The 22,812-nt window shown below is 34.0% G+C and overlaps 1 protein-coding gene across 1 annotated transcript; it reads left to right on the forward strand.

Moving 5' to 3' along the window:
• The first annotated feature begins 3,959 nt into the window (after nt 1–3,959).
• LOC120116875 lies at nt 3,960–4,868 on the forward strand. Its single transcript, XM_039137266.1, has one exon. The coding sequence runs from the start codon at nt 3,960–3,962 to the stop codon at nt 4,866–4,868; it is 909 nt and encodes a 302-aa protein (XP_038993197.1).
• The last annotated feature ends 17,944 nt before the right edge of the window (nt 4,869–22,812 follow it).

A 22,812-nucleotide genomic window follows, 5' to 3' on the forward strand; every position in this document is an offset into this window, starting at 1 on the left:
TCGTGGAAGTAAAATTTCGCATGCAATTATGGAAGTTGTATCATATATGTATTTCTTTCTCATAGTTCTGTATGAAAAAAAAAAAGATTGTGTCTGAGATTTATTAAATGAGAAGCAACTCGGCACTTTCATGTCTTTTTATTTTTGGGATAACTAAGGTTCCCTTGTGTCTAGAATTAACAACTCATACCTTCTTTGTATTTATAAATGTTTGAAGCTTTAATTTTTGTAGATTTAGGCAATTGAAAGGATGCCTAAAATAACGAACTAAAGGGGTGTCTTGGAATGCAAAAGTTGGTCTGGGAAAGGGTTGATATGGTGGCTTCAAAAAATGACAATGAGATGGAATAATTGTATCTGGTCGATAGACACATGCATATATGGTGGCCAATTTGGCTTCTTAATGTTACTGGACAATAGACAACCTCAACACTTGTTTTTTCTTCATAAACATATATTTTTGCATAAATATATTTTTTACACCTACTACACTAGTGTGATAAAGTTGAGTTTGCATGAAGTTTTATAATGTCATTAGCTGGAAGAGTTGTTTTTGTGTGAAGTGACTATATGGTAAAAGGATTAAAAAGCAGGATTTAATCAAACAAAAACAAAGACAACATGGTAGACAAAGTTAAAGCCGGCATCACATTTTATTTTTTTATAAATGAATAATATAATTTAATAAAATGGGATCAAATTTGGAAGCAGTATTGATGAAAGGGTTCATGATTGAACATCATATTTTGTCACCACTCATCATTCCTTTATTAATGATTCCTTGACCTGGAAACCTGCATTTTCTTTGTTCCATTCTCTGTTTTCTACCACCAAACTTGTCTCTTCCTCAACGATAGCTTTTACTAGTCCCAAAATTATTCCCAGAAACCGGTTGTCCATCCAAAGCAACTCTTTAACTGAAAACCGATTGATGATGCAAAGATTTACAATATATTAGCAAGTTGATTGTATTCCGATAATTCACAATTTTGAAAGTAAATATATAGAAACGACCGTACATTTTAGATGAAAATCAGAATTAAAGGATAAATTATATAAAAGATAATTTAAGGTGTAATGTGAAAAAATATAAATAAAAATCGTTATTATTTTTAAATAGTCTATGCGATGATTATAAAATAATATTTGTTCATTTTTTTAAACTTATGATAATACACTTACGTTCTACAAATTCAACTGCTTGGACCTGAAACTTCTATAGAAAACAGTATTTCATTTTTGCTAAATAGTTTCCTAAAAGAGCACAAATAGTTTCAAAGTAGTTGAGATGGTCCATTTATTAGATCAGTTGGGTACCAAACTCTATTATTTTAAGGCAGCTTCACAGTTGCTTTCTTGCTCCTCGGAACTTTTGGCTAAAAAACTTCTTAAGTCCCTTTCAATTTTAGAAATAGATAAATCAATCCCTCTCAAAAAGTGGAGCCATATATTTAATTTCTACTGGTTTTGGAAGCGAGTAATTAAAGATAAATAATTACTTTTGCAATATTTTTACCTTTATATAATTTTGATTGATAAAATAACAGATATAACCCTCAATATTTACACATTATGTTGATTTGACTATGATTAATTTATTATTAAAAATCAACTCTTATTTTTTATTATATTCATTTAAATTATATAAAATTGATGATAAATATATATTATTTTAAGTTCGAATAGTTTTGAGTTCAAATGATTACAAATTTGAATTAAATGATGAAATTATGTTAAATTTGATTTGTCTAGCATTTTATATAATAAAGAAAGGTAAATTACATGTTTAATACAAAACTATCAGTTTCTGTTTATTTTAGTACCTAAACTTTCAAATTTTTTTAAAATCATACCTAAAGTTTAGTTTTTATTTCATTTTAATATCCCGTTCAAAATTTAACGTTACTTTTTGAAGAAATTTTTTGAAAGTTTAGGTACTAAAACGGGCCAAGAATGATAGTTTATGTATTAAACGGGTTAAGTTTTTGAAGGTGGGATACTAAAATGAAATAAAAAATAAACGTTAGATATGATTTTGAAAAAAAGTTGACAGTTTAGGTACTAAAACGGACCAAAATTAACAGTTTAAGTACTAAATTTGTAGTTTACCCAATAAGAAATTGATGGTCAAATACTTGTGGAAACGTGTATAAGTTAATACCAATTTAAGGTCAAGTTGTTGTAAGAATAAATTCCCAATACTCAAAAAGCATAGACAATGGTGAGCTTTTCCCTATCCATACTTTACCTCTGGCAGGAAGTTACATATTTTATTGCTTAAATCAAACTTTTCGTCCCTGCATTATGCTCAACTTAAAGAATCAATCCATGTACTTAATTATGCCATAATTGATCGTCCTGCTATTATCAATATTATATTTTAGTGTAACGCTAGTAAATTTTCTTGTGATTACTGACATTAATTCTATTATTTTTCAAAGTTCAAAATGGTTGTTTATAACTATAATTTATCTGTTAAATGATAGTTAATTCGGATTTCAAATTGTTTAAAAAAAATTACGTAAGAATATTTTGAACAATGACTTATGTTGTCTCGCTTATAAGCGGCTTCAAATCCTCGCATTTACCTTAGAAAATGTAATATCTGTCTCCTTAATCAGATAATAATAATAGAAAGTCCCTATATATCTATCAAATCCATGGAGGCCTGCATTGCATCAAGTTGCGGGAAATCATCACGTGCGGTAGCCTTAATATACGGCTAAAAAAAGCTACCGGTTTTGTTAGTATTTATATAATAAAATCGGTAAAAATTACCGAAAGTATTATTATTTCTACCGGTTTAAAGTGTCGCACTGTAAAACTTTCCTCAAGTTGTGGTTAATTAATCATCCCCACAATAAAGCTTATGCTTGCTATTTGTTTTTAAGGTTTGTCCAATGCCCATCTGTCATGTCTTCAATTACTTAAATATCCTTCTTTGCTCTATAATTAAAACGTTCCCGCTTGCCAGTTTTAAAACTGCCATGAACAACCCTACATACTTGATGCAATTAATTAATCAGATTTTAATATATTATTATGAATGATATTATTTTAGTTTCCTTTCCCTATTAATTGTACACACAATGTTTGTATATTAGATATAAACCCATCTTTCTTATTTACATGTTTATTCCACGTATAACACTATAACCCTACCACCTGATAACTGAGTGAAATGGGAAGACAATAAGACTGAATCCAAACACCCCTAATTTCCAATTAAATCAGACAAATCTAATATTTAACTTTTTTTTTCAATTAATTACGCCAGTTTCACTTTAATAAATACATATTTAATCGTTATTTTTTATTAATCCGAGACAAATACAAGACAATATATATTCATAGATAAATCTCAATCATTTGACATCGAATACGTTTTTTAATCATTAGTATTACAATGAAGGCTTTTTTTAAGGATACATAGAAGTTGAGGTTTATTTCTTGTAATAAGTGACTGCGTGGGTAGGGAGATCCTTCACCCATTGTGGCCTTTACTCTTTAGGTGTTAGTAGGTGAATGGGAACACATATTTTAATTCGTAGGACCAAAATATTCACTATCATCAATTCTTCTCCATATTATATTTTTTAATCTTCTTGATTCGGTAATATTATTTTATTTATTTTTTTTCATTTTCCTACTAGCAAATAAATAAATAAATAAATAAATAAAGTAATAGTCCACATGGGGAAACACAGACTGTAGTATTATTTTTTCACCTTCCATCTTCCAATTGAAAAGAATTCCTTTAGAAAGTCTATAAATAACACTTTCAACTTATTCTATTTATTTGATATTTTTACTGAAACTTCTTAAGGAGTAAACTGAGTCAATTTTGTTGTTCCTTGAAGCCTCTTTGGCCTCAACCAGCATACATTCCGACGGAAGTAGGCAAAAAAGGCTCAAATTTTCCTTCTTCATTTTCTTTGTGGGAATTTTTTCTTCTTACGATGAGGAGCATAGCGTCTTGTTACAATGAAAATGCCATAAAAGTGTCGGGTTCTTATTGTTCAGGCCCTTCAAACCAACCCTATCTCTCCCCAAGCTTTGCCCCTTCAACCCCAAACACCGTGAAATGTATGTACAAAGCTAGTCTCTCCTCTCAAAGACACGTCCTCCTCACCCTCACATGGTCCAACAATCGCCTCGGCCACCGCCTAACGATCAACGTCGGCGAAACCGCATCGAAACACGGCCCGAACTCGCACCGTCTCACTAAGAGCAAAGGCAGCAAGACGTTCAAAGCCTGCAATTCAGAGATTGAAGTCATTTGGGATGTTTCCGACGCTCGGTACGTCAATGGACCCGAACCGAGCTCCGGGTTTTCGGTCATCGTTTTAGTCGATTCGCAGCTCTGTTTATCTCTTGGGGATATGAGCATTTTTCATACGAATGAACAACAAAATCCAACACCCGAATTTTCATTGGTTTCGAGGAGTGATGTTTTCATAGGCACCACCAGCGTATACTCAACAAAGGCACAGTTTTGCGTCAAAGGATTGGCTCACGACATATTGATCAAATGCAACGAAGAAAAAGGGAAACAGAAAGGGTTTAAAAACCCTGAATTGACGGTCACCATTGATGAGAAGAAGATGTTTCAAGTGAAGAGATTGAGGTGGAATTTCAGAGGGAATCAGATAATATTTCTGGATGGATTGTTGATAGATGTGATGTGGGATTTGCATGACTGGCTGTTTAACCAGACATCAGGCTGTGCTGTGTTCATGTTTAGGACAAGGAGTGGATTAGATTGCAGGCTTTGGCTGGAAGAAAAAAACAGCAAGTTGGAAGAACAGAAGCTAAAGGAAAGAGATGAGTTCTCCTTGGTCATGTGTGCTTGTAAGAATCCCGACTAAGTTGTTCGTTATTTGTTAATTCAATTTTTTTTAATTAATATCATCTAAAGTAGGTTTTGTCTTATTAGATTTTTGAAATGTCAAAGAAGATATAGTGAATCTTCTGTTTCATAGGTAACTTGCATGCTTAACTCGGAATGGATTTTTACCCTTGTAGAGATTGAATTGTAAATGGGAACTTCTTCAATGGCGAGGTATGAACCCTATAAAATAGGGAGACAGATACAGTGGCTTTGTTTGGTCTTTTGGGACAATAAGGTTTTTGTCTCTTTGGGTGCGTTGAATTATTAATAAAGAAGCAAAGGTCTTATTCAAATGCCAAAAAGGGTTAAGGGTACCCCCATAACCTATGGGGTTATTCAACCCAAACCTCCAATTTCCTGCCTCTGACGCGGTTTATATTAAATAATAAAAATATTATTATTATTCGATCTAATATATTTAAGTAAAATTAAAAATAAACTCATAATGAGACTAACAATTAAGGTGTATTGTTGTTTTCATAGATTTTAGATTCAAACGATTGTAAATTAGCTGACCCTATTTTCATATGTATTAGAGTAAGAGGGAGGTAGGGTAGTAGGTTGTCCCCAATGCTAGGTTGAAAGCAGTTTCCGTGGAAGACCTCCGTTATGAATTGTCCTCAATGAGATTCGATCCCACAACCACAAGGTTAAGAGCCTTGCGCTCTACCAACTGAGCTAGATGGGCAATAAGATTCAAACGATTGTGTCTATCATTATTATGAACATATACTATCTTAAAAAAATAAAATTAAAAGAAAATCAACATACGGATATTTCTAAATAAAAAGGCTATGACTTTTCTCATGGTTTACTTCTCGACTAGCCAAATCAATAGAAATAATTAATAGAAATAAAATATATCCAACAACCAAATTCGTTCCAAATGATATGATTCATTAATTAGAAATAAATTTATTTAGATTTAAAATATAATAAAAAGGAAATTTTAAAAAAGAGAAACATGGACAAGGTTTTCAATGGGTCAATTGTCTCATTGAAGGAATGAAGCTCAACCGTATGGGTTGTCTGCTTGGGCTTGGACACAATGGCCCCTCGTAAAGCCGATCATTGTCCCTTTCACTTTATCTGCTCCATGTGTTGTCTCTTTCAATTTCTTTTCAGTTTATTAAATTATTAAAAATAAAAATTATTCAGATTTATAATAAATGTTTATAATTATAACGGTAAACTAAACATATAATAGGATATTTTCCTATCATCATTAACACAATAAATTAATATGTCGGAACCGTCTTTTGGGTGGGCCTGGAATTGGGCTTCGACTTGAATGAAATGGTTAGAGTCGTCACCAATCATTTATTTTAAAAAAAAATAGGTTGAATGGATACCTCGATTTCTTACTTGATCTGCATCTTACCAAAGATATATCGGATCCGGGAGTCGGTTACAGTCAAGGAAGGGTTAACACCCTTGCACTGTCCTTTCGGTACTAATTAATTTCTAATTTTCTTTAATTAATAAAATTATAATTTAAATTAAAAGGTAAAATATGATCCTAATTACTTACCTCCGATCGATTTAATGAATGTCTTTAAAAAGATAGAAATGTTAGATTTGTAATAAAGTGCAGAATCGAATTAAGATAGAAAATGCAAATACTAATTGCAAAATTAAATGTAAACAAATACCATAATGAAGAAAAGGGGAAAAATAGAAAACATAAAAAACCCTAAAAATTAGCTAAATAAATTAAAGAATAAAAATAAAATAATAAAAGAGAAAAAAATGGAAAAGATATTACAATAAAAATAGAATAAAATAAATAAAGATAAAATAAAACAAAATTAATAAAATTAATAAAACAACATTAAATAAAACAAAAATTAAAACAAAAAAAATAATGGAAACAAAAAAAAACAAAAAAAAAACGTATTATTAATAAAATTAAAAAAAGACTAAAATATATATAAATATTAATGCTAAATTAGATAAATAATATATATATATATATATATATTAGTAATAGAGGACTGAATTAACATAAAAGCAAATTGGGGGGTAAATTTCAAAGAAAATTGAGGTTAAAATGAGAATTTATGGGGTAAAATGAAGGTTAAAAATGAGTAGGGACCAAAATGGGGTTTCTCCTTTTTTATTCAAAAACACGCGGATCCCGGGCCATGGATCGATCCAACGGGTCGTATAAAACCCAAAAATTAACCCAAACATTTCATTTTTTTTCATTTTGCCAAGCAAAAGCCCCCATTTTTTATGTTTTCTCTCAATTGTTCTTCATCATTGAAGAACACGGCCACTGGGTTCATATGAACCCAGATTCCGATCGTCGTTCGTTGGCGACAATTTTTTTTAATTTCGAATGCTTTTCATACCCCAATCTTAAAAATCCCCTTTATTTTTGAAAAACGGCCTCAAGGAGGGCTAGATCTAGAGTAGATCTTTCGGAAAAAAAACCCCTCCCCCGAATCCTCGGCCTTTTGAAGTAAAAACGAAAAAAGAATGAAAAAAAGAAGAAAAAAAAGCCACATACAGGGAACAGAAACCGAACGAGGTAAAAAAAGAAAAAAATACCTTCTTTTATTTCTACTTTCGAAAGTTTACACTTCTTCTTTGCACTGATTTTTTTGGTTTTCTTTCGTATTTCCTCGTATTTTTCTCTTGTATTTCGTGTGTCATCTCTTGTGGTTTACATGCAATATTTATGGTCTAAAAACCCTATTTTTTAGTTTTGATATTTTCGAGTCCTATGCGAATTGTAAATCCTCTTTGTTGGTTGTTATTGTGTACCACAAGTACATGGCGTTGAGCCGAGAAAAACTGCTGAGGGAGGCGTGAGGGGTCTTCGAAAAGGAGGCGTGCGGCACTGATGAGAAACTAGGGTTCTGGAAACCCTAACATACCAGTTCGAGCCGAGCTCCACTGGATCTGGGTCACCGGTCAAGTTCGGGTTGTCCTAGTATTATATATTGATTTTCTGGGCCACCGTTGTGATGAATGATGGGCTTGTAAAATAAAATAAGATATGTAAATGATATATATATATATATAATATACATTTTATAATCATATAATTATAACATAGGGACGAAAGATGATGTCTACAGCTGTCCCTCTTTACTCATTATCATGTAACGAAAATAGAGCAAAGATTAAAAGACATAAATTTCGTCCATATCAAATGTTCTCTATCGTACTTCTCGACTAGCCAAATCAATAGAAATAATTGATATAAATAAAATATATCCAACAACCAAATTCATTCCAAATGATATGATTCATTAATTAGAAATAAATTTATTTAGATTTAAAATATAATAAAAAAGGAAGTTTTAAAAAAGAGAAACATGGACAAGGTTTTCAATGGGTCAATTGTCTCATTGAAGGAATGAAGCTCAACCGTATGGGTTGTCTGCTTGGGCTTGGACACAATGGCCCCTCGTAAAGCCGATCATTGTCCCTTTCACTTTATCTGCTCCATGTGTTGTCTCTTTCAATTCCTTTTCAGTTTATTAAATTAAATATACAAATATTTTAACTCATAAACTATTTATTTTCTTGTTAAATTATCATATTATAATACCAAAACGGAATTTTTTTACAGGTAGAAGCTATTATTTTAATTAAAAATAAAAATTATTCAGATTTATAATAAATGTTTACAATTATAATGGTAAACTACACACATAAAATGACATTTTCCTACGATCTTCTATTGAAGCTTCCCAGTCTGTATCAACGTAGCATACCAAATCAAGAGTGGCTGAAGGTTGATATACCAACCCATGAGTGAGTGTCTCACACAAATAACAAAGAATTCGCTTGACTGTTTTCCAATGAGAGACACAAGGATTATTCATATACTGACTGACCTTATTCACCACGAAAACAATGTCAATCCTTGTTAGAGTAACATATCGTAACTCTGACACCACTCCTGTAAAGATGAATATCATCGAACCTTTTCCCCTCATCAAACACCAACTTAGGGGTAACCACCATAGGAGTAGGTGTTGGACTTGCACGATGCATATTTTCTTTCTGCAGTTCAGAAATATACCTTATTTGATTGAGATTCAATCCTGCAGCACTTTGTTGAATCTCCATTCCAAGGAAAAATTCAATTTGCGCCAATCCTTGAACAAAAACTATGCATTAATCTGATGAACAATACTATCAACTTCACTCATATTGCTGCCAGAAATAATGATGTCGTCAACATACACCATTAGTAAAAGTTTTGAGTTGTCACTATTTGTAATAAACAATGAAGGATCAACCTTTGAAGCAACAAATCCTAAATTTACAGTAAGAACAACACTTTTTAAGGTGACACCGATTTTCCCCCCATTAGGGCCTTTTTGCTTGAAACATGGAGGTTGACTCATGTCAATTCTCCATTCAGGAAGGCATTATTAATATCCACTTGTCTGATCGTCCATCCTTGAAGCACATCAACTGCTAAAATAGTTTGAATTGTAGAAGCACGGACAACAGAACTGTGTACGTCTCCTGAAAGTTAGTCCCTACTGTTTGAGAATAGCCTTTCGCCACGAGACAAGCTTTAAAACGATTAATGGACTCATCTGGTTTTCTCTTCACTTTGAACAACCATTTACAACCAAACGGTTTGCGAGTAGAAGGCAATTCTTGTAGCTCCCATGTACCATTCTTTAATAGAGCTGAATATTCTGCCTGCACAACATCTTTCCAAGCAGGTTACTGCATTGCTTCAAACACATTTGAAGGCTCTATCTCCATTTCAACCAAATGTGCCTCAGGTTTGAAATTCCAGTTTTCCCTCTTGTGACCATGGGATGAAGATTTTTAATAGTAGTGGCCATTGGTGATAATGATGGAGATGACGAGGATAGCGATGATGATGACGTGTATGGTTGTATTGATGTGAATGAAATGGTGATGATGGAAACGAAGGCGAGGGTGGTGTAATTGATGATGGAGATGGACCACGATATAGTGAGTAGAGTAGTCAGTAATGGTGATAATTAAGGTTTTGATGGTGCTTAAGTCAGCCCCCTGTTCTGTCTTGCGGTCCTTAAATCATTGCTTAATACCTAATTATCAATTAATTTGACTCTGTCCATTATTGGAGTCCTTGTGTTGCTAGCCTCAAACTCAAATGAACAAATATGGACATAAGCTAATTATAGAGTCAAAAATAGTTATAAATAGGGTTAACACAAAAATAAGTGTCTAAACTATACTCTAAATTAACTTTAGGTGTTTAAAGAGTTTTTCGTTAAAAATATGTGTATAATGTTTTAAGCATTATACTTTTAAGTGTCTACCGTTAAAAAATTTCATTAAAAAATAATTAATAAATCAATATTTGATAAGTGACCTAATTTTTATTTTTTTAATTTTTTTAAGAAATAAAATTTATAAATTAAAAAAATCCCTTATCTTATCATATTTTCCATAAAACACCCGAATACCTAATCCAAAATCTATTATTATCACTAGTCGTCACCACTATCGACGAACATCCACCCACCAATTACAAAACCCACCATTGGTTCCATCGCGAGTCGCCGTCGTCAGTTTTATCCTAATTTTCTAAATTCAACATCCAAATTCCTAACTTTAATTTTTAAATCCCTAATCTAGTTTAAATTTCATAATATCATAGTTTTTTTAACGTACGAATTGGATTAAATTATAACCTTAACATTGATAATAATAGAATGTAAGAATAATAATAAAATTAATATAAATTTTTTTTGTCTTAATGATCTGGATTCATATAGCATAATCTACGTATGTAGGTGAGATTAAATATGAAAAAAAATGGTAGGGAAAAAACAGTAGAAAGCAACCAAGATATTTATACGATTGCATGCTTAGACTATTAGTGGAATCAGAACACAGAGGGTGGTGAAGGGTCAGCATCCGTATGCCACGTCGGACTGCTTCAGATGTTTGAAGATGACACGTTAACAAAGGGTTGTGAAGAGTCACACATATATGTTTTTTACGGACAGGAAGAAGCATTACATATATTACACAAGCGAGGTGGAGGGTGACACCACGGCAACTCCCAGTCTCCCACAAATAGAAAAACCTCTACAAAAATTGTGCGTCTCTTAATAGTGACCCCTTTTTAATATTATCATTATTATTTTACTCTGTTTATTATTATTATTAGGTGAATTTCCAAAGGTTGTCAGCATCCCCATCATTATCGGCGGGAGGCTGAGAGGTAGCGGCGCCGTCCAAGCGAGGAGGGCTAAGAAGCATCCCCTCCGCCATATTGCAAAGAACATTAGGCATATCTGTCGGCACTCATTTTCGTCCGACTTGGGCTTTTATTTAAATATATATCAATTTGTTATATTATATAGTATTTAGTTGTATTGTTTACGTCATATACATTATATACTATATTGTAATTACATATTTTCCCTTCTTTTTGTTTTATTTACAAGTCCAACAGCCCAATGGTTACAAACCCAGAAGCCCAGATTAGAAGACCACTTGTGCTTGACCCGAATTGGGTCCGGTGGAGCCCGACCCCAACCTGCAGATCTCCAAAGCGCCATAGCTGCCACACGCGCAAGGAAAAGTCCCACTCCGGCCACACCTCCGAGTCCTTCGGTGCAAGGAAAGGAAAGCAAACAAACAACAAATCAATCCCGTGGGATCCTCAACAACCGAAAATCAAGCTAAATATAAGACTTTAAAATACTATAATTATGGCATGTAAATCATACGAAAGAGGTACGGGAAGCATTTGAAAATAAGGATTTTACTCAGAAAATTCATACGAAACACACAAGAGGCAGCAAACTTACAATTTTCGAAGCAAAAAAAAAAAAATAAGGAAAGGATAGGGACGGCTGAAACGTTCATCGGCCATTTCGTGTTGCTAGAGGTCGTTCCATGCGAAAAGAAGATCGGATCCGTGACCACGATGTCAAAATGAAGCTCCCTGTGAAATTTCAGCTCGAACGATGACCGGTAACCAATGACGTGTGACGGCGTATTGTGACCGACGACGAGCATTCTGGTGGCTTCTTGAAAAACTGAAGCATAAAACACAGGAGGAGAAAATAAGGCAATAGGCATGGATCATTCTCGTTTGAAGAGTTGACAACTCCTCGCAAATAAAATCTCCACGTAAACTTTTGCTTAAATTTTGACTCTTCTTTTTCTAATTTCATTTTGTTTTAAATTAAGAGAGACGTGTTGAAATAAGGTGGAACTTGGAGTACATGTGTTATGTTTCCAAGCAAGGAACCCATGGAAACAATTATGTTCTCTTTCATTTTAAATTAACGTTTTTTATTTCTTTTTATTATTCATTCATTTATATATTTGTTTATTGATTTCCTTTAAAATTTAAATTTATTTTCAAACCGTTCCCCTCTTTTATGTAGTATTTTTATTTATTTATTTATTTGTATTTTATTTTATTTTCCCCTTTTGATATATTTAATATTCCTTTATTATTTCCTATCTGACATTTTGACTTTTTACGGTAATTTCAACCAATCAGATGTAAGTAATTTGAATTGGATTTTTAAATTTTAATTTAAATTTCTAATTTTCTCAATTAAGACAACCAACAAATTAATTGGTACCAAAAGGGCAGTTCAAGGGTGCTAATCCTTCCTTGACCGTAACCGACTCCCGAACCCGACATATTTCTGGTAAAATGCAGATCAGGTAAGATGGTGTCCGACTTACCTAAATGTTTTTAAAATGGTCGGTGGCGACTCTAACCCAATCCATTTTCCTAAGTCGAAGCCCAATTCCGGGGCCTAACCGAAAGACGGTTGTGACAGTTTGGCGACTCCGCTAGGGATAGGTAAGTGAGTCAGGCCGAAATTAATTTTTGGTTGTCTTTTTATGCGAAAATGGTAAATTTTAATTTTAATTTATTTATTCGATTCCGATTATTTACTTTTGATTAATTTTCAAATAAATAGTTGTACTGACTTTTTTTTCAATGATTTCATATTTTTTTAAGAAAAAAGTTTCATCTCAGGCTCTATACCCGAGCTCCAAACCCTATTTAAGTGGGGGTGAAAGTGACGCCTTCGTGGGAATTTATTCTCCGTATGGGCCTAGCAAGTAACCTTCGAGATTCATATACCTTATGATTTCGTGTGCATTTATTCTCCTTATGAGCATAAATGTATCCTATCGAGTTTAACTTAGTCCACATGAGCTTGTAATGGGTTTAGGACTAAGGGTCTGACAAGCCCAATGGGGCACCAGCAAGGAGAACTCGAGTACCTTTTTAGAACTTAAACCGGGAAAGTACAGGGAATTAGAGCCCACCCCAAAACCTCATTCCAAGCCCTAGGCTGCTTTGTTTCCTGTTTTACTTTATGTTCAAAGCATGCAAACTAGACAAATATGCAGTTAGGATTTGTTTGAAATTAGCATGCGGGATAGAGATCATGTCTGGGTAGGAATTAAAGCATGTGGGGTAAATATCATGTGGGGTAGGACTTTTATTTTTCATGATTATTTTTGATTATTTTCACCTCACTAACTCTTTTCATTTTTGTTTTGTTTTATTTTATTTTCATCACTTGCATAATTTAAAAGAGGTGTTGATCCACAAAAAATATGTTTGTTAAACATGAATAATCTGCATTAATGGACAAAAGGGTTGTAATACAAGAGATGAAAATGAAGAGGACATTCTACAAGGTGACTATATGTCATATTCAATCCAGAAGACGTGGTGACCACAATTGAAGAGTATATCACTTTACTGCATTATAAAGGACTCAGAATGAATCGTGTCTACATCAAGCACAATGAAAGTCTATCTTTGAAGAACATACTAAAAGAGGTTGCAGGGGAAAAATGAAGGTTACTGATCTTAAGAGTCCATTCAAAGACAACAATGACAAAATGATAGCTGAAATTGGAGACTATTGCTGACAAATTCAAGAAATAGACAAATGACTTCACATAGTTCCTATCAATTAAGGGCTCCAATGACGTATTCGTTGGGAACATGTTCAACAAAAGATAAATTCCAGAGATACAGTTATTCGAGACTTCTTGGGCCAGTACAAAAAGCAACTCAACATTTTCACGGTTCATCCAGAGAAGCCAGAGCGGTTCGACAGGTTATTCAACCAGTGACAGATGAAGGCAGAAGGCTAGTCAACATGTCAGAAGCTGTCAGGATATTTTTGTCTCTTAAATAAAACACTTTTGTCCCCAATAAGGATTATTTCTAATAACAGACATATTTTTGGATCAATGCCTCGGACATTGCATGCATCATGTATTCTTGCATATTTTCGCATTATTTTTCTTTCTTTTTATTACATTCACATGTCTCATAAAAAATGAGAACATTTCGATCCTATGACATATAAAGAGCTTTACCAACAGTTGTTTGGCGCACATGTGATGTCACCATATCTAGAGAAATCCATGAAGCCCCCGTACCCAGGTAGTATGATGAGAACGCTCATTACAAATATCATAGCAGTGTCCCAGGGCGCACTATCGAGAATTACTCCACATTCCAGAGAATCGTACAAAAAATACATAACAAGAATTGGATCGACTTCAACAACTCGGGGGCATCCAAGTGAGGAAGACGATTTCATCATTTGAGGCATTCTGTTTGAGTTTGTCTTTTCATTTTTTCTCAAGTTTTTATAAATTTATGTTACTTTAATGATGACGAGCAATGAATCACATTTGCAAACTTGCAATTCTTTGAATATCAATTGAATTAGGAAACTCTGTAAATGGTTCAAAGTTATAGATCTCTGACAAAGTAACATGATTTAAAACAAAGACTTTTTACCTTACCCAGAATGTACACTCAAACACCGTACCATGCTCTTACAATTAACCAATGTAATTTTTTCCTTTTATATGTTGCGGACAACATGGAACATCTTTTTGCATATGACATTACTATGGTTTTTATTTAAGACATTCAGTGATGATCATGATCTTCACAGATGGAATAGTCGAGTAAGTGAATCTAGTTTAGGCCAGTTGCTTGAAAATTGAACTCTAAAGACGAATTTTTTTAACTTTCAACAACACATATACTATAACAGGTTCTTCTTGACAATCTTAAGAAATTAAATCCATAAAGATGAGCTATTCCACTAAGGCAATTGGTTATAGAGGAAACTTGAAAGCCTTGGCCTTATGAGTAGATTACGTTCAAACCATGACATTGCTCGAACACTTGGCAATTCGGTGTTTGCTCCACTGCTATTGTCCGACTGAAGACTTTGTGATGAGATGAACCCTTCAGTTAACTTGATAAAAATGATTATAATGTTAAATTGTCCCTCTAAAGCAATTGGTTAAACGCCCCGGCTTTATGGATTCAACTAGCCAGATAACGGTAAATTAAATCAAATTTACCTAAGCAAGAAATTTTCGGTAATGATGGACTAATGGAGTTAAGGAACACATGTTATAGTCAAATTCACACGAGCACTCAAGAATTTCATTTTTAGACTGATATTTCTGCACTACCTTTGTTAGAAGAACTTACAAAACTTAAACAAATGGAAGATTTCAGAGGACCGAAATAGAAGGTCTAGTAATTGATCATGCTAGTTGCGTCATTTTGTCCGCATCCAATTAAAATGTAAAGTCAATCAATGACCGAAAAATGACATTTTTTAGAAGGCCAACCCAAAGCCAACTCATCCTTTCGAACATTTGTCAAAGAACTATAACTCTGAAAGTATTAAAAAGAGCTATTGATTCATTTGATATACTTTAAACTCATGTTTACAATTTGATTCAATTGCGAGCCTGAATTAAGGAACAATATTTTCCAGATTTTTTATCCTTTTTCCCTCCTAAAATAAGAAAAAGGAGAAAAACATTTTCAAACAGAACAATCTAAGATATGAAAGGTCTATAAAGCCAAAACTCGAGAAGCAAATGAGGCACGATCGATTCCAAGGACCAGATTGGTAGAAAAAGCATGGGACTCTAATCCAAGAGCTAAATCATAATTCATTCATGTTGCATGCATCATAAACATACTTAGGTGCATCACATTCATCATTTTCAGCATACATAATCTTTTACAGCTTTTAGAGTCAAGTTTCGACTTCAAGACGAAGGATACTCGATTCAAAAACATCTTTAGGGATTGATGGTGGTTTCTTTACTCAACAGCGAGAAGCTACACCTCAGCTAACTCGACAGATTGCAAGATTGACAATTAGCTTCAGACAAGTTCGAGAACTTATTTAGAACAAATTCATTTCGGCTAAACTCAATAACGAATAGTAGGTTTCCAGTTAACACTTTCAAGCCATATTTCAATTCCACGATGGAAGATATCCGGTGGATAAAATTTATCAGTGGACTTTCCCATAAAAAGGAGTCATCCCAAAAATCATATTACTTGGTTCAGAACCGCTCAGAGGAACCACCTGAAGGACTATGACCGACTTAGACCCATGAAGGAAAGCCATTTTTTATACATACTATTTGCAGCATAGCTTAAGTCGAGAAGGGATATCTACCATCCAAAGACCTTCTAGTTCGACTACGCTCAACTTTGAGGGCACATCATTTGTAGCATAACTCAAGGCTAGAAGGGTTATCTGCCAACAAAAGACCTTCGAGTTCGACTACGCTCAGCTCCAAGGCATATCATTTGTAGTATAACTTAAGTTGAGAAGGGTTATCTGCCAACCAAAGACCTTCGAGTTCGACTACGTTCAGCTCCAAGGAACATCATTTGCAGCATAGCTTAAGTCGAGAAGGGCTATCTGCCAAAGACCCTCGAGTTCGATTTCACTCAGCTTCGAGAGCACATAATTTACAGTATAACTCAAGGCTAGAAGGGTTATCTGTCACCAAAAGACCTTCGAGTTAGACTACGCTCAGCTCCAAGGCATATCATTTGCAGTATAACTTAAGTCGAGAAGGATTATCTGCCAACCAAATACCTTCGAGTTCAACTACGCTCAGCTCCAAGGCACATCATTTGCAGTATTGCTTAAGTTGAGAAGGGTTATCTTCCAAAAACCTTCGAGTTTGACTATGCTCAGCTCAAAGGCACATCATTTGCAACATAGCTCAAGGCAAGAAGGGTTATTTGCCAACAAAAGACCTTCGAGTTTGACTACGTTAAGCTCCAAGGCATATCATTTACAACATAACTCAATGCTAGAAGGGTTATCTGTCACCAAATACCTTCGAGTTTGACTACGCTCAGCTCCAAGGCATATCATTTGCAGCATAACTTAAGTCGATAAGGGTTATCTACCAACCAAAGAACTTTAAGTTCGACTATGCTCAGCTCCAAGGCACATCATTTGCAGCATAGCTTAAGTCGAGAAGGGCTATCTGCCAAAGACCCTCGAGTTCGATTACACTCAGCTTCGAGGGCACATCATTTACAACATAACTCAAGGCTAGAAGGGTTATCTGTTAACAAATACCTTTGAGTTCGACTCCACTCACCTCAAAGGCACGTCATTTTACAGCATAACTCATGGCAAGAAGCGCTATCTGTCAACAAAATTGTCGAGTTCAATTTCATTCAGCTCGATGACACATCAATCACTACTTTTCGGTTGCAATCGAGGTTTTCAAATCGAGAAGAAGATATGGGTTAGTCGTCCCTTAGTGACCAGAAATAGTTTTCCAGCATCATAACTTAAGTCAATAAAAGCTATTTGTCAACGAAGATTCCTGAGTTTGATGGTGGAGTCAAATAACTATTTTCTAGTCGAATTTTTAAACCAAAGTCTTTAAACTAAGAAGAAGACCGAAGTTGATTACAATTTGGAAACGAAAAGCCGCATCCCGATTTAAATCTCGAGCTACGGCTTCAATTCCATGTCACTTCAAGGTGGACTCGACTTCGCGACGGAGGAGTCATCCGCAACTCAATTCGATAGGGAGTTATTCTTTCAGAGTAAATTTTTCAACTTCATCGAACAAAAATTGGTGTCCTTTTATCTTTTTCCTATTTTTTGTTCCACGAAAAAGGACAAAGAGGGGCAGTTGTCGGCACTCATTTTCGTCCGACTTGGGCTTTTATTTAAATATATATCAGTTTGCTATATTATATAGTATTTAGTTGTATTGTTTACGTCATATACATATTATACTATATACTATATTGTAATTACATATTTCCCTTGTTTTTGTTTTATTTACAGGTCCAACAACCCAATGATTACAAACCCAGAAGCCCAGATTAGAAGACCACTTGTGCTTGACCCAAACTGGGTCCGGTGGAGCCCGACCCCTACCTACAGATCTCCACAGCGCCATAGCTTCCACACGCGCAAGAAAAAGTCCCACTCCGGCCACACCTCCGAGTCCTCATGCGTAAGGAAAGGAAAGCAAACAAACAACAAATCAATCCCGTGGGATCCTCAACAACCGAAAATCAAGCTAAATATAGGACTTTAAAATACTATAAATATGACATGTAAATCATACGAAAGGGGTAAAGGAAGCATTCGAAAATAAGGACTCAAAAAATTCATACGAAACACACAAGAGGCAACAAGCTTACAATTTTCGAAGCAAAAAAAATAATGATATGGACATCTGAAACGTTCATCGGCCATTTCGTGGTGCTAGAGGTCGTTCCATGCGAAAAGAAGGTCGGATCCGTGACTACGGTATCGAAATGAAACTCCCTGTGAAATTTCGGCTCGAACGGTGACCGGTAACCAACGACGCGTGACAGCGTATTGTGACCGGCGACGAGCATTGTGGTGGCTTCTTGAAAAACTGAAGCATAGAACACAGGAGGAGAAAAAAAAGGCAATAGGCATGGATCATACTCGTTTGAAGAGTTAACAACTCCCCGCAAATAAAAACTCCACGTAAACGTTTGCTTAAATTTTGACTCTTCTTTTTCTAATTTCATTTTTATTTTAAATTAAGAGAGACGTGTTGAAATAAGGTGGAACTTAGAGTACATGTGTTATGTTTCCAAGCAAGGGACCCATGGAAACAATTATGTTCTCTTTCATTTTAAATTAACGTTTTTTATTTCTTTTTATTATTCATTCATTCATTTATTTATATATTTGTTTATTGATTTCCTTTAAAATTTAAATTTGTTTTCAAACCGTTCCCCCTCTTTTATCTAGTATTTTTTTATTTTTTATTTGTATTTTATTTTATTTTCCCCTTTTGATGTATTTAATATTTCTTTATTATTTCCTAAATGACATTTTGACTTTTTAAGTTAATTTCAACCAATCAGAGGTATGTAATTTGAATTGAATTTTTAAATTTTAATTTTAATTTCTAATTTGCGCAATTAAGATAACCGATAAATTAATTGGTACCGAAAGGACGGTTCAAGGGTGCTAATCTTTTTTTGACCGTAACCGACTCTCAAACCCGACATATTTATGGTAAAACGCAGATCAGGTAAGATAGTGTCTGACCTACCTAAATGTTTTTAAAATGGTCGGTAACGACTCTAACCCAATCCATTTTCTTAAGTCGAAGTCCAATTCCGGAGCCTAACCGAAAGACGGTTATGACAATATCCATCACTGTTGAATTGTTGCTTCTCATGGCGTCATTCGCACCACCCAAAGCCGCCGCAGCCGAGGCGCCGCTGCCTATATATCACGAGGGGAAGTCGACGCCGGCACCGGAAACGAAGCCACCGAGTTGGGGAAGTTAAGCTCGGCGCATCGGCCTTTCAAGGCAAGCGCGTCGACATCGTAAGCAATGGCAGCCATTTCAGCAGTGGGGAATGTACCGAGCCAGATCCTGTTAGGCTTCCTGGGCTCTCTGATTTCAGACACTCATTTGCCATTACTCCTACGCCTGACTCCCTTATAAACCGGGTGCCGTACAGTAGAAGTAGAACCACCGCTGCTGCTGGAGCTTTTGTTAGTTTTCGAGTAATGCATGATGATAGAAATGGTGGCAAGAGTTGGGGGTTGAAGATGGAGATGAGAGAGTCCATTTATGGAGGGTTTGAGCTGCACTCTTGTTGTTGCAGAGAGGAGGAGGAGAAGAAGAAGATTAGAGTGTAAAAAGTGCAAATCAGTTATTGATGAACTGATATCTGCAGATAGTTTGGGTGTAAGGCAGATTTGTGTTTCGATTATGGATATGTGGGTTGTCTGCTCCAAATTAACTGCTTATTATATATATAATCATAACAGTCATTTTGTCTTTTTCAAATTTCTATAACTAGTCCCTATAGTTTTAGATTTTAATTTTTTAGTTCTAATTCAGTGAAATATATTTTCAGTCCCCATATCTTAACATTGATTTTAAATTTCCCATTTCAAGAGAAAATATAAATAAATTTAAAATGATGATTAAGGTCTAATTAAAAATTCCAGTCTTGTGCAATGTAGAGACTAAAATTAAAGTAAAAGTGTAAATGTAGGACCAAAATAAAACCAGGCTTTAAGGTTGAACCATTTATGTTTAACAATCCAATAACTTTATAAAAAGAACATAAAATTGTGGAGGAAATGTTGTGAAGGGTCAATCTGGTGTCCTTTCACCACGATTATCTCAGACAGTTGTACAGGGAAAACGAAAACATATGATCGATCAAGCATCAAACCCACTTGCCAATATCAGATCATCAGGGTCAATTGAATCGACATGGGTCACATCTTTTCTATGGGTTTTCCTTCATTACCCAAAACTATGGCTTCATTTCCAAATGTTTTAATCAACCCCTTATGTTAGCTTCAATCTAATAAGCTGTCTATTTTAAATATTTTTATTTATATGCTTATCATACGGACATATCTATTGCGTTTAAAAATATAGTGTTACTCAATTATACACTTACTGTTTTATTATATATTAGGTATTTTTAATGTCTAATGTAATTAAAAGGTAGTATTTATTCAAAAAAAAAAGATCAACGTCTTGTAATGCATATGCACTTTACAGATGTAATTCCTCAAACCCGAGATCTCTAAAGTGAACAATACTTCCTTTTATGTATTGTATTAGATTCAAATTACTGATGTAATTGGCAGTGGTAGACACATACCTAAGTTGTATATCCTGAAATTTTATTTGTGTTCACCCTATTCAAAAGAAATATATATATATGATTAATATACAAGTCTCACCCTTAAAAATATTTCTAAACCTACCATTGAAATTTATTTATTTTTATTATTCTGGGATAAATACAAAGCAGTATATGTTCAAAGATAATTCTCAACTATTTGACATTGAACGCTCACACCTCTGGCATTTCTGGTGCTCGAACTCGAGACCTCAAGGAATAATAACAATTCTTTTTCTACTGAAGTCGCTTGGTTCATACTACCATTGAAATTTAGAATGAATAGAGTGGGGCAAATTTGACGAGATAATGTGGCGGAAAAAGAAATTAGCTTCATAAGGGGTATTGAAAATTGTAGGTAAAATAAAAGTATAGAGACTAATTCTCCAAATTAAATAGAGTAGGAGGCCTAAAAGCATAAATGTACCATAACAAGATTATGAAGAGATATAGGTGCATGAATTTTGGAAGCCATAATCGCACCATTGACCAACCAGTACCAAACTGCAAGCAGCTAACATCTAACCAATTTCAAAGATTTTGTTTTAAATGTAAATATACCCTTCAGGGAAAGAGTGGGGCACCAAAACTTGACGCCTTGCCCTTTTCATCGCTCCCTTGGGAAAGAATTCCAATCTTCTACATAATGTATTTAAAAACAAGTTTTCGAAGATTTAGCACTCCAACAACTCACATTATTATATTACTTTAAGTAGTTAATTTAATTAAATAATTTGAATCCATTAATCCACTTCAGTGGTAAAAGAAATATTGTTCGTTCTAGAGTTATTGGACTCGAGCAGTTATGTCTATAGAATGTATATATTGTTCATGACTAAGAATGATTATGATCAAATGCTATTTTATAATCATAATATACAGTTAAAAATTAGATTTTTTCCAAATATGTTTAAATATATTAATTTCTTTAAAAAAGAATTATAAATAATTTAAATATTTTATGAAAATAATATATTTTAATTATAATAATGAGATGAAAGACAATAGTTAACATCTAATATTTTAATCCAATGAATTAAATAAATAAAAAATGAGAGCCAAAAAGTTAATTAAACAATCTCAAAATTGAAAAAAATAGAAATGAGTGCACATAAGATTAGAGGGAGTGGGATAAGGTCTCCAAATCCATCAGCGAATGTAAACTTTTTTTGTGGGTATGAATTGTAATCCCACCGCTAAGGCCCTGAAGTCACGCCCCTATAGAGACATTGACTAATTTTATTTTCCGCAAATTTGTTACGACTTAGTTCCTTTTTTGGCTTAAGTACACAAAAATATCCAACCTAGGTCTGTTTTTCAGTTTAGTGTCTGTCTTAATCGTCCTTCGGGTGGGTCCGGATTTAGGCTTCGACTTGAATAAAAATGTTAGAGCCGCCACCGATCATTTTTTAATGAAAAATTTGGTTGATCAGACACCATCTTATATGATTTGGGTTTTACTAGAAATGCGTCGGATTTGGAAGTCGGTTACAGTCAAGAAAAGATTAGCACCCTTGAAATACCATTTCGGTATCATTTTAATTTCTCGGTTGTCTTAATTGCGAAAATTAAAATTTAAAGACTCGATTCAAATTACTTACCTTTGATCAATTAGAAGTGCCCCTAGACAAAGAGTAAAAAATTATTAGATCATGAAATAAAAATAAAAAGTTTTTTTTAAAAAGAATATAAAACGAAAGGATAAAATTGAAACAAAATTAAAGTTGAGAGACCTAATTAATGCTAAGGACGTGTTGCAATAAAAAATAAGAGTTAGAGGGGTTAAATTGGAAAAAATATAAATTATAAACAAGGACTAAATCGAATTAATTAAAAATTCAGAGGCAAAATTGAGGTAAGTGACCAAAATGAATTACACATCAAACCTTCAGGGACGGTAGAATAATTTAAAAATCTTATAATT

This window comes from Hibiscus syriacus, unplaced genomic scaffold, assembly GCF_006381635.1.
Source record: "Hibiscus syriacus cultivar Baekdansim isolate YM2019G1 unplaced genomic scaffold, ASM638163v2 tig00110303_pilon, whole genome shotgun sequence".
NCBI classification, from domain to species: domain Eukaryota; kingdom Viridiplantae; phylum Streptophyta; class Magnoliopsida; order Malvales; family Malvaceae; genus Hibiscus; species Hibiscus syriacus.

Excerpts from the sequence above, each read along its gene's own strand:
- LOC120116875 (XM_039137266.1), top strand. The coding sequence starts at position 3,960 with ATGAGGAGCATAGCGTCTTGTTACAATGAAAATGCCATAAAAGTGTCG.